This window comes from Sinohyriopsis cumingii, chromosome 19, assembly GCF_028554795.1.
Source record: "Sinohyriopsis cumingii isolate HCF-2022 chromosome 19, ASM2855479v2, whole genome shotgun sequence".
Classification (NCBI taxonomy): Eukaryota; Metazoa; Mollusca; class Bivalvia; order Unionida; family Unionidae; genus Sinohyriopsis; species Sinohyriopsis cumingii.
In genome coordinates, this window is record NC_142979.1 from 19,355,844 (window position 1) to 19,370,111 (window position 14,268).

At 35.9% G+C, this 14,268-nt stretch overlaps 1 protein-coding gene across 3 annotated transcripts in view; it reads left to right on the top strand.

Annotated features, from left to right (window-relative positions):
• LOC149775228 (NADPH--cytochrome P450 reductase-like) overlaps positions 1-14,268 on the top strand; it is a 65,671-nt gene that overhangs the window by 35,085 nt on the left and 16,318 nt on the right. For all 3 annotated transcript variants that reach the window (XM_089943391.1, XM_089943392.1, XM_089943393.1), the window contains exons 11-14: positions 2,719-2,897; positions 5,463-5,612; positions 9,502-9,766; positions 12,459-12,687. In XM_089943391.1, the coding sequence (XP_089799517.1) occupies positions 2,719-2,897; positions 5,463-5,612; positions 9,502-9,766; positions 12,459-12,687 (823 nt within the window). The remainder of the gene's footprint in view (positions 1-2,718; positions 2,898-5,462; positions 5,613-9,501; positions 9,767-12,458; positions 12,688-14,268) is intronic.

Genomic DNA, 14,268 nt, shown 5'->3' on the forward strand with positions numbered 1-14,268 from the left:
AACTGGACTAGGCATTATCTTGTAATCTATCTTTCATTGGATTTTTGGCCTCTTGCTAATAATTAATATATTTACATTGACTGACGTGTATGTGGATGGTAAGTAAAATTCCTCTTCTTTTCACTCAGAATTAAATGCATCAGAACACTTACATTTTCTGTACTAATCCTTGTCATCAGACCAGAACACCTGCATCTCTATCATCAGTTGACCCTTTGTTAAATTTCTGACGCATGCATGGAAGGCAACATCACTCCGCTACCACAAATGTAAAAAATAAAAAAATAAAGAAAACAACATCTTACTTGTTGGTCTGTTCGATAGGCAGGGAGGAACAGTAACTACAATTGATCAAATAACAGCCAATCCCTCTTTTAAAAATGTACCCAGATAAAATAGTTTGCTGAAATTTCAAAGAAAACTTTACCTTTGAAACACTGACTGTTATGAGAACGTACTAAGCAAATGGAGAAAAAAAATCAGTCTCAATCATGCAATACAATAATTTGATGTTGCCGCCACAAAAAGAAATGGGCATTTGTTTGGTTCTCCAAAGCTGACCTTTAGCAGTGACTTCAATAGCACATGTACCTTTGATCAAAGAAAGCTGACTACAATCTTCAATAAAAACAAGGAACTTTTCTTCAAAGGAAGTCAGCACCAAACTTAAATAAAAACAATGGAATCTGATGGTTATATGTATTTTCCAACATGACTGGAACACGTTTGTTGTGCTGTGAATGTTTCCTTTTTGCATGGAAAAAGTTTATGCTTACGAACGCTACCATTGGCGGCTTCAAACACAAACTAACTTTTACCGACTTGGGATGTACTGAGAAGTAAATGTGCTTCGTCATTCGTTATGTGATCTTGCTCTGTTTATCCCCTGAATTCAGACATATATGACCTGTGACCAAATTGTTGAATATTTTAAATTTGTGTGTGTGTGCATTTTTTTGTTGGAATTAAAAGTATTGTGGATTCAGTATATGTGATGAGATTTGCGGGTGAGTACATGGTGTTGATACTCTATTCATGCTATACATTAGATGTGTATATATCAACAGTATACACGTATATGCACCAATCCGTGGTTCTCTAAATAAAGTAAAATATAATATGCCTTCTCAGTTTTCATTACAGGTATATTTCCCATTTAATATGCATCGATTTAAGATGGTAACTGAGCCAATGAAGCACGTATTATACTGTCCGCATTTACTACCTACCAGCTTCCCCCCACATTTCTTTTGGGTACATGCATAATTTTCATCAGCTAACTGACCTGGCTGCTTATAACAAGGTTCTGTCTATAACACGGTCGGGTTCTATGGTTCCCAACTACCGTGTTATAGTGGGGTCGCACTGTATGTTTTCTATGGGATATAAAAGATCTGGCATGGTACAAGGGTTGAATGGTGAAATGTCAAGGTCAGCCGTTTGCTTTATTAGGTCAGCAAAAATTATTTAGTGTAATATGCCGGTTGATCAGCCCTCCAATACAGTTACCAAAATGCCAGCCAACTTAAAAATCTTTTTATCATGAATCCTTCTGGATGGATGGCCATATGACTAGATTTTTACCAATATACTCCTTGTGATATTTAGTTGGTCCTAAATGTAAATGGTGCTGATCTGATATATGTTACCACTATCTTGAAAATTGTGTTATCACTACTCTTCAGAATTGGTAGTTATATTGCTTGTATGATATCTAGTTGTTCCTAATTGAAGATGGTTCTAATATTATGTCCAGTCTGCAATGTTGGTCATCTTGAACATCTTGTTATTGCTGCCTTTTTCTAAAATGGATGGTCATCTCAACAGGTTTTTCACCTAAATGCTTATTATAATGCCTTGTTGGCCGGAAATGAAAATGGTGCTTATCGTACATCCAGTATGGCTGCTATTTTGAAAACCATTTTATTAATCATGAATATTTGAGATGGTTCCAGCTCTCAGCATTTAAAAAGAAGAAACAGTCTTATCTTGGATTCCTATAAATTCCTTTTGGCCAGTAGAGCACCAGTCTCTTTGGGGATTTCTTGCTACCGTCACATGTAGATTGTGCCATGACCTGCCATTACATGATGTACATCCCTTATAACCATATTTGCATATTTTAGACACAAAAAGACAAATTTATACATACAATTGATGTTGACCATGACTTTCATCCTTACTCGCAAGATTATATAAGCAGGGTTGTGCCGTGACCTGCCATAACATGAAAAGCATTCCTTATAATCATGTATGAAACTGATGTTGACCCAGGGGTCCATCCTTTGTTCCAGGGATGTAGTACCAAGGAATTGCTTGAAAACTATGAAAATCCCTCCCTACATGACAAGAAAAATGCCCAACTGACAGTTATTTGCCCATGGGTTTGTCCTTACCCCCAATGACGTACTCGAGATGCTAACACTTTGTGGTGAAGGTCGAAACAGGAATGTGTGAGAATACATACCTTTTAAACACAGATTTCTAATTTACATACTGCATTTTATGTAATACCCACATTTAAAACTTAACAAATTATTGATCTTACAAATTTCAGTGATAACAAACACCACACATTCTTGGTGACCCAAGAAAAGGGGTGTGTGCATTTGCTGGGGTACATGTAGGTCTTACATTGAATGTGGTGTATGGAGAGTTCTGAGTTCTGTAGTCCTTTAGGCATGATGTAGCATTTTAATGCCAGATATCATTTTGCAGAAGAGGCCAGTAAGAAGCATCCATTCCCTTGCCCATGTACTTACCGCACAGCTCTCTCCCATTACTTGGATGTGAACAGCAGTCCACGGACACATATTCTCAGGGAGCTCTCCGAATGGGCGGATGAAAAGGACAAGGAATTTCTTTTGAAACTGACATCAACAACTCCAGAGGGGAAGGTAGGAATAATCTGTCTTTCTGTCATGTAAAAACGTTTGTTGTCATCCAGTTGAAGCCCGAGTCAGCTTATGGTATTACCCAGCATCTGTCATGAATTAATTTGATGTATTTCCATATGTATTGCCTATGAAACTCTTGACAAGTTGAATCGGATCAGATTAGTCTTATCTCGATACTCGGCTCTAGGTGCCATAATTATATAATTAGATTTTGCTAAAGCTTTGTACAGTGGATAATATGAAACAAATTTTATTATCTCTCAGGGAATAAGCATTTTTTATAATAAGTACACAAAATATACATTTTGGATATTTAATCATTTGATGGCAGTATATGTTTAGGCCTGTATCAGATAACAGGGAGCAAGTGATGAATCAATAAAATTCCCATATATCATGGAAGTAACTCATTGTCTTAGAAATGTTGCTGTAAAAATATGAGGAAATCAAATGCGATGTTGAGGATTGTCCTGAATGTCCTTGCAGTCTCAGTGGTTTGTCTTTATACTTCATAGACAGTACACACTTTAGTTTGCACACTTTTTGATTAACTGTCATGAAACTTGGTAAACATTATGGTCATCGCCGGATGATGTGCATATGAACAAATCAAATTGCTTGTACATTTTTTTCTTGCCTATTTTCATGTAGCAGTCAGTGTACGATACAGTCTTGTTAGTGCAACTAGTCGCATTGCTTTTAATGGATTGCCACAAAACTTGGTAAATATTTTATCCATCATCTGAAGATATGTATATTGACAGATGATGTAGTTTTTGGATATGCATATTGACAGATGACTTGGTTTTTGGATATGCATATTGACAGATGACTTAGTTTTTGGATATGCTTATTGACAGATGACTTAGTTTTTGGATATGCATATTGACAAATGACAGTGTTTGGAAAGTTTGTTTGAGTTATTGCCTGTTTTCCAGTTTTATGCAGAGCATGAATTCTCATTAGTACAACTAGTCTCCCAACTTTTGATGGATTGTTGTGAAATATTATGATCGCTTGAATATAGTTGTATCAACAAATCAGTCAATTTGGAGTTATTGCTGTTTTGTCTTAAAGCTTAATGCAGTGTATGACATTATCTCATTGGTTCAACAATTCTTCTAGATTTTGGTTGGCATCCATGAAGCTTGGAAAATATTTGTTGTCATCCCTAGAAGATGATTTCTTCAAATCATTTTGTTCTCCCAGTTTTTAGCTCATCTGGCTGTAAGGCACAGCAGACTTGAGGCATTGCTTGCATCCACTGTGCATACCCATCGTTTTTCACTAATCAGTCAATAATTGCATGTTATTGCTCTGGACTCCAAATTTCTGATTTCAGACAGATTTAGAATATGGGCTTATGTCATCAAAATCTCAGACAAATGTCATTATGAGCAAGATCTTTGCATATTAAAATGGTTATTGTGGATTGTTGATTATCCAGGCTTCACTGGAAAGCCTTTCTTTTAATGGATTTTAATGTGAATTGGGAGATAGGTTGATGTTGTTAAGATGTTGGATCATTTTTATTATGTGTGTATTTATGAAGCAACTTTGCACCTGATTGGCTTTTTCTTATACCACTTTAGAGGCTATATTTTAAATAGGACTTTGATTAAACTTTGTATATAGGCCTATGTCATCAATGCTACATAAGCTTGCTTGTTGAAATGGTCAAATGTTAAGTTTTAGAAGCCATGTGAGTGGTGTCAGGCCTGGGCAATGTTTTCTTGTTCAAGTTTGGGCCCTGGCAAGTTATTCTTCTCATTATCATTATTGTTATTACTAGTATTAATTTTATTATTGCCCTTTTCTACTTGCAGCTGCTTGTAATATATTACAGAATCTTGTGAACACTAGTCTGACAGTTTTCTTTGGATCACAATGAAACTTGGTACATGTTATGGTCATCATTTGAAGACGTGCATGTAGACAAATCACTTTTCTTTCACGATTTGTGTTAGAGTTATGTCCCTTTATGTCCTGCAGCTGAATGCAGTGTATGTTACATTCTTGATTCGTGGACATAACTTGTCTTGCAGTTTTTGGGCATCAAATAAAGATGCACATAATTCTAAGGCTCATTGCTTCTTCAATTTTGTAAGAGTTATTGCCCTTTTTGTCTTAAGAGTTGGATGCAGTATATGAATTTTTTTTGTTAACATCACTTGCAGTGTTAAGGTGAAATTTAGCATATATATTGCTCATCATCAAAAGATCTTTACGTTGAACAGTCATTTTATTTGTACTGTTTTCAGAAGAGCTATGCACTTTGTTTAACTGTAGTGTGGTCTCCATCACAAGGGTAGTGGTCGTGTGCAGGGGGCTGATATGTCTATACGTAGTCACTTAACTTTTTGCAGGATTAATATTCTTTGTCACCTAAGCATGTGTCAGGATGTTTCGTGCTTGCACCTACAGGCACTGATAAAATAACCCCAAATGTTGCATGACTAACAAATGGAACAACGTTACCAACTTTGCAGATCTTATGACGGTGGTGATCCAAGACATCAGTTGGGAAAGATCTTCATATTGATCTAATATTGTTATTTTTTGTAGAGTTTATACAATGAATGGATAATCAAAGACCGGCGTAACATATTGGCAGTATTGGAAGATCTTCCATCATTGAAACCTCCAATAGATCTCATCTGCGAGTTGCTGCCACGCCTCCAGGCTCGCTATTACTCAATCTCTTCATCGCCAAAAGTGAGTAATAGTGTTCTATGCTGCATTTGTTGGCACTTTTTAAACAATATAGATCTAATTTATATTTTTGACCATGACGAGATCATTTTTTTTTTTAGCAGTTAGCTTTACATCAACATGACCAAATGTCAGAGGGAATATGTAACAGAATCTCAATTTGGTCCACGTATTACAAAATTAGGAGATAATATTATGAGACATATAATTTATGAAATTGAGATATATTGCATTGCTAACTGTTGGGGAAATTTCACATTGCGTCTTTTTTTCTTACCTTCATCATTTGCATATGTTTGTGTGTGTGCATATATATATATATATATATATATATATATATATATATATATATATATATATATATATATATATATACATACATAGTTGGCTTGAGTGACCACCTGTTGTTTATGGCCACAATCATCATGCATAAATTTATTTTATTATATAAAAATGCCCGGTTGTCATTGACCACCTGCAGACTGCAACTGAAGGCTACAATTTTATGCAAAATATGGATTTCAGCAATGCTGTTAACTTACTTTTGCAAAAGCTGATGAACACTTCTGACATTTATTATATCCCATTGTGACTCAGCCACTTTGGAGTGTCTGCAATGCGCCGATTGTTCTAAAACAACACTGCTCTGGTTAACCACATCACAAAAACATAAATACCACTGACTTTTAATTTATCCTTTGAAGCCATGACTGTTTATGAGAGTACATGTTGTCTAAAAAAATTAAACCAATAGTCGAGTCTGGCTACTAAAATCTGTAGTGATGCAGGTAGCTGTTGGCTGCTACAGACTGTAAACAGACTAAAGCACATGTAACTAACTGTTATTGTAGTGCCCAAATTCCCCATTATGATTAACCACTCCTTCTTGAAAAGGAAACGAGCTTTCACAGATGTACATAGTTGGTCTGAGGTTTGTATTGTTTATTTATCTTTTGTGACAAAATAAATCCGTAGTAATGCCGTAATGATAACTCTTCTAAAAGGGCTTCACTGTAGCAGTCGAGTATGTTGTTTGTTTTTGGAGTTGATTTGTAATGCCTGGGGTGAATGCCTTCATCCTTAGTAAGTGATTATCATTTTCTAGATTGGATTGTCATTGTAAAAGGTTAGTGTTGATTTTTTTTATTTCTGTTTTTAAAACCTCTTTGTTTATTCAGTACACCCCCACCAAGTCATCATCTGTTCACTGATACAGGTCTGATACACCCTTTGTTTATTCAGTATACCCCCACCAAGTCATCATTTGTTCACTGGTACAGGTCTGATACACCCTTTGTTTATTCAGTACACCCCCACCAAGTCATCATCTATTCACTGCTACACCCTTTGTGTTTTGTCTTTAAATAAAAATTTTTCCTTCTCGATGGGTTAAGTCTGTCTTTCAGTTTTATTCACTGATATACCACTCCAGTGGCATAGTTGTTAGAGCATCCGCCTCGGATGCGGGAGGTTGTGGGTGCGAACCCCCCCGGGCCAGGTGTTAGGACTGGTTGGCCTTGTATCAGGATAATGTGACTGGGTGGGACATCATGCTACATGTCTGTGGCATGATGCCCCAGTGCTAGACATCACTATAAACTATCACACTGTAGATCTTGTAGCGATATGACAGAGAAATTGTTAAAGCTACATTAAAATTCCAAATCTCATAAACACACACATTCACTGATACATATATATTCCATATTTACCTGAGAATTGATCATATAGGATGACTAAGTGTTATCATAGCCAACTGATACATTTAAAGTGAGTCTGAATTTTTTTTATGGACATGTCAAGTTAAGTTGTGGACATAATAAATTTGATTTACCTTATTAATTGTGCAATTCCTATGTTAACCTACATGTACATGATTTTTAAATATAGTTGTAAACATTTTATGATGTATATCTTTCATGCTAAACAAAGTTTAGATGAAATTATTGCAATATTTTTAAAATGCATATACAGCAGTTGTGGATATTTTCCCTTCTTGAACCAGCTTTATTATGACCTTGAAAAATGGTAATTTTGCAAAAACCTGTTATGAGAGCACCTGTCTTGAGAGAGACCACTTTTTGTTGACAGAAGGGGTGGTCTCACAAGAGAGGATTTACTTTGCTTTTGTGTGCATGTGTGTATGTCCTCACTGTGTATCATTCGTTCTTTTTTTATATGTCCAAACAGTTTGGATTGAGTTTCAATGCACCTAACCCCTGATGATGAGGGTAACAGTGGCAAAATTAGCTGTTGATTAAGTTATGCATTTAGCTAACCTATTTTGTACTCTGTATACACACTGATGTGTATAAAACTTGTTGATGGGATTGATTATGATGAATACCCTCATCCCCAACATAGGTCACTGTGATCCATGTTTTATGCTGGCTGTTACATTTTGTGTTTTAAGTTTATTTCTCAAGCACTATTCATGCTAGAATCATCTAAGTGATTTTATGCTTCACTAATTGTTCTAACCATGACCTTCATTTCACATTTTACTCATTAAGTTGAGCTCTTTTCTCTCATTGCAGAAGTAGGTCACTGTAGCCCACATTCATTGCTTCACTAACTTGAGTTACCTTTTGTAATTTATGTGGGGGGTTTTCAGTTACTTTGTTGAAATTTTGTGCTTCAAGTTTATTTTATTGGGTGTTTTTTTTTTGTTAGAATCATGAAACTTGATAATTGGATGCATGTCTGTTAGTTTTTCACCCTAACAACCAGAGTAGGTCACATTTTTTTGCTTTAGGTTAAATATTTATGTTTAGCTCATGACCACATACATTTTTCATTGCTGTATATTTCCTATTCTCACCAGTGTAGTTAGAAGTAGAATAAATATGTTTATTTAGTGGTAAACCTTCAGTATGAATTAAGTGTATATTGTGAAAGATTACCTACAAAATGTCAACTGTGTATTTTACATGTGAATGAGTAGTAATTAAACATGTCAACAGCATGCATTTTATGTGAGACTTTAGCTGTAGTAGCCTATTGGAAGCAATAGCATGAACTAAGTTTATGATGGTACACATTCTGGCTGTCACTCTAAAACCTGTGACTTTGACTCAAACAAAATCTTGCCTCAGGGTTGGACAGTAATGATTGCGTTTGAAGCAAATTTTAAGAGCAGTAATTTAAAACAAAAGAAACCCTATTTGCTGGATTGTTTGATCTCTACTTTGATACCATAAAAATGTTATCACCTATTTGTTTTATATCTTTCTTGCTTTATCACAGTGACCAGGTCATGGCCACTATAGACAGAATTTATTTTCTGCATGATAATTAGCGTTTATAAAGGCTGATGTCTCTGTTGCTACTAAATGCTTGATAGAGACAATCATTGAATACATTCTGGTTCCAAAATACTTTTGAAGTTTGTTATGATAGATATCTCTTGTAAATTTAATGCTTGGAAATTTCTGCTAATTCCATAATTTAATAATTCCATAAATAATTGCAATTAAATTAATAATCTGCAAAATGAGTTTCCCTGCATTTTTGTCAGTTAAACTACAGTAGAACTTACAGAACTCACAGTACTAGGAGATCAGTTTTTAGCTCCACCAGTCATAAACTTAAAGAGCATATAGGATCGCCTGGCCTGTTGTCCATAGTTTGATGTTATTTTAGCAGTAGAGCAACAATCCCTTCAAGGGACTCCTGCTTTTGTTTGAAGTTTATGGCTATTTCAGGCTGATGAGGGTTGAAGACAAGAGGAAGTTTTGCTTCAGAATAAGCAAGCTATTTAAGTTGTGCCAAGTATTAAATCTCTCCTAAAATATGAATATTTATGATGGGATTGATTTTTTCCTAAAAATTCTTCTCTTGTCATGCATGAAATGCAATAGTTTTGAGATATTTTTCAAATTAATTTGTACAGGAATACCAGGAGAGTATTCACATCACAGCAGTATTAGTCAATTACCAGACCAGGACAGGGAGGACCATGAAGGGTGTTGCCACAAATTGGTTGGCTCTGAAGAAACCAGAGAAGGGCGATAAACAAACAGTACCTATTTATGTACGCAAGTCACAGTTCAGGCTACCATTCAAGACAAACACTCCCATCATTATGGTGGGACCAGGGACAGGGCTTGCCCCTTTTCGAGGGTTCCTACAGGAAAGACACTTTATTAGGAAAGAGGGTAAGTTGGATTTTGTATTCAATCATTCATTCATATTGTGTGTTTATGTGTATTATTATAGAATAATATGACTGCCATTAGGCAGAGCATAATATGTTATGGTGTTGTTCATCTATTTCATATTTATTTCTGCACAATAACTCAAGTTCTCTAGTATCTGAAGTTAACAAAACTTTGTGGCTGGCTTGGATTTGGAGAATGAAGAATAATCACTTTTTGGTCAGCTGGTCAGTGGTCACTGTGACTGAAAGAATGAAGAAAATGATTTCTGCACAATAAAACTATCATCAACAGTATCTAACTTCGTGGATGGCATGTATTCATTTTGGAGGCAGATGGTCAAAGGGCAAGGTTATTGACAGAAAGAAGACAAATTTCTGTACACAATAACTCAAAGTTGGCACTTAGAGTAAGGAAGACCTTGATTTTGTGGTCAAGGTCACTCTGACAGAGAGAAGAAAAAAATATACACACAATAACATTAGTTTTGCATCACATACCTAGACCAAACATGGTGGATGGCTTGCACTGGCAGTAAGGAGAAAGCTTATGAATTTTTGAGGTTGAACACTCAAGGTCATTGAAAGAAGAAAAATGGGAGTTTGTACAAAACTTTCATTTATCTATATTGAAGACTGTTTTAACACCTGTTGGGCAAGGCATTCTTGGTAGTCCTGTTTAACCCCTGTGAAGATTTAAGTATGCCAATATCTCAAGTACATAATCTGCATATGCATAGTAGAGAAACTTGATATGTAATAAACTGAGACATATCTATATGGGACACTTGTTGTGGACCATAAGGTTGTCTACAATCGGTGATTGTCCTTAATATGTGGGTAAAATTTGTATGTAAATTGAAAAAGTGTCCTTGATGAGCAGGTATATATTCTCAAGCATTTTGAGCACAGAACTTTAAATCTGAAAACCCTTTTTAGTGTTTAACTTCAAAGGAATAATGATTACCATTACTTATATATTTAAGTAATAACTTTCAAAATTTTAAGTGCCCATTGTAAGTTAGGCATATAATTATGTTATGTCACGGTCCATTAACATTGATTTGTTTATCCCATAACTTTGTAATGATCAAAGAGATTGTCATGAATATTTTTCCATGAGTATAAATCATGACTAGACTAGGCATTATGTCACATACCATAGTCATGCCTCATGCATCATGCCCCATGCCTCGAGGTGAAGGCAAGGGAAAATGTATAATTATAAATCATGACTAGACTATGTATTGTGTCACATACTGTAGTCATGTCCCATGCCTCAAGGTCAAGGCAAGGGACAATGTATAATTATAAATCATGACTAGACTAGACAGTGTCACATACCATATTCATGCACCCCTGCTTCAGGGTCAAGGTCATTGCAAGGGAAGAGATAACTCATGGACTTGTGTCCTTGTTCTGTATATAACATTTGAGGTAGTGACTTACTTTAAGGCAGTTATATATCATGACTAGACCAACCATATTAACACACCCCTGCATCATGGTCAAGGTAATGGCAAGGGAAGAGATAACTCTGTGACTTGTATTCTTGTCTGGAGTATAACATTTGAATGACTTTAAATATTTCAGTGAAACTTGAACCTGCTATATCTAATTACAAGACATTGAGTAACATACCATAGCCATGCCCACTAAAATCCAGGTCATGGAAAGTATAAATTAGTGACAGCTATTTAGATATGGGCATAACTTTGAACCAGTGAGCATATTTGAATGAAACTGGCTGTTATAGATCTTGACTTGATAATGTCTCATTCTAGACTCAGGGTCAAGCTAACAGCAAAGCATAATGTAAGTTAGTAGCCTTTTTCCTTATCCATGTTGTTACTTTTTAACCACAATATACATTTTGATGAAAGTTTACCTATATCCACACCACATTCATACAGTAGTGAAGGTCATTACTAGGAAGGTCACCAGACAGGTGTGTCATGTATCATTTTAACTCCAGTTTTTCTTTTTTGCCGCAAAATATCATTGACATAGGTGCTCAGAGCATCATATCTAATTGTGGGAATTTAACTTGAGCTTGAGTCAGGGTCTGTTATAAGACTTGTTATTGTGGGTTTTAACTCGAGTCCAGGGTCTGTTATAAGACTTGTTATTGTGTGTTTTAACTCAGGTCCAGGGTCTATTATAGGAATGCAGTTGTGGGATTTTGAACTTGAGCTTGAGTTCTGGGTCTTTTATAGGACATGCAATTATAGGATTTTAAAGTTTAGCTCAAGTTCAGGGTCTATTATATTATGTGCAATTGCAGGATTTTGAGCTTGAGTTATTATAGAATGTGCAGTTGTGGGATTTTTAACTTGAACTGAAATTCAGGGTCTGTTTTAGGACATGTAGTTGTGGGATTCATGCAAATTACTAAAACTTTGTGTTGAAAAATTAACAGTGTGCAAAAATCATGCTTCATAATTCCAAGCCCTACTGTTATTTCTTCAGTAACTCAGTCTTGTTCTCAGGACACTGCTGCCATTTATTTTCTCGCTGTTATTTTCACTTCTTCTCTAGGCACTATTGAGTTATGTGCTCAGAATGTTTTTAAGAATATGGGGGCATGTGTTCATTAAATGGAAATATTTGCAAGATATGTTTCTCTTGAAATGGAAAATAAATATAAAATAGTGTAACTATCTGAACAGCAATATTTTAAATGTAAATTCCAGGTAAGCCAGTGGGAGACACAGTTTTGTATTATGGCTGCCGTTGTAAGGCTGAAGACTACTTATATGAGGAAGAATTGGACGGATATGTTAAAGATGGAACTTTGACGCATCTTCATGTTGCATTCTCCCGTGACCAGGCAGAGAAGGTCTATGTCCAGCATTTGCTGAAGAAAAACAAGGAGGAAACATGGAAAATTCTGGAAAATGGTGGTCATATATATATTTGTGGGTATGTACCTTTGTTATTTATTTACCCTGTGATAAGTTCCTTCTTGGACTTAAACATTATTATAGCTTACTCTCATTATAAGTTATAAATCCATTGAGAAGTTGCATTCAGTCTGTAAGGGCATATCCAAAACTTAGAAACCAATCATTTCTGAAAATTATGAAAAGATTGTGTTCATAATGAGTGGACTGTAGCATATTTGCAATAAATTTATGATGGCAAATATATAATTAACAATATCTTGCCCACTGGTATTGTAAGTCATGGTGTGTATCTTTTTAAAACCAGCCATGAATGTGGAAGTGACATTTACTGTACTTCATTTAGGTCAAATTTTCATGGATTATTGACTGCAGAGCTATGCAGCTCTGTAAGGATGCATCTAGGTGAGTACAACATGATCTACTAACAGTAGGTCACTCTGACCTTATTTGACACCATGGTCATTCCAGTTATTGTTTGCATTTAATTTATTTCTCAGGGAGGACCACTCCGGTGGCCTAGTGGTCAGAGCGCCCGCCTTGAATGCGGGAGGTCGTGGGTTTGATCCCTGGCAGAGTCATGCCAAAGACTTTTAAAAAATGGTACTAACAGCTGCCTTGCTTGGCGCTCAGCATTAAGAGGTTAGTGTTACGACTGGTTGGCCTGGTGTCAGGATAATATGACTGGGTGGGACATCATGCTACATGTCTGCCACATGATGCCCCAGTGCTAGGCATCACTGTAAACTGCCACACTGCAGACATCGTAACAAAATGACTAACAAATTGTTAAAGCTACGTTAAAAATCCAAATCTCATTTCTCGAGGAATGTTTGCTGTAAACTCGTGCAGCATTGTGTTGTTGTATCTATGGTTTGACTCAGTACAAATTTATAGTGTACATTTCCATTTACCAAATATAAGATACAATAAAATAGGACAAATCTTTAATGTCCCAATGACAGATTGTTTAATACAAGATCTTTCTGATTTCCCTTCTAGATAGACTAGATTTTTATAGTGTAAGCTTTAATGTTGAAATGACAGAAATACATTAATTGACTTAATGAGGGTGTATATTATAATATATAAATATAACTTGGAAATGTTGTAAACTCTCTTCCTTGAAAATTCAACACTGAAACTTCTTTTTGTTAGTTCTACTGGTCAATGAGTAGAAGAGTCTTTTGTTTGTTGTCCGTCTGTCCATTAGCAGCACGTTATTGATACTCCTCCTAAAGTACTTGGAGGATTGGCAAGAAACTTAACACACACATTCATCTCTTAGTTTAGTTTGTACTAAACGAAAATGATGCCACTCAGACTTCCAGTATGACCACCACATTGGCCATGTTGACCACCACTTAGACATCCAGTATGACCACCACATTGGCCATGTTGACCACCACTTAGACATCCAGTATGACCACCACAGTGGCCATGTTGACCACCACTTAGACATCCAGTATGACCACCACAGTGGCCATGTTGACCACCACTTAGACATCCAGTATGACCACCACAGTGGCCATGTTGACCACCACTTAGACATCCAGTATGACCACCACAGTGGCCATGTTGACCACCACTTAGACATCCA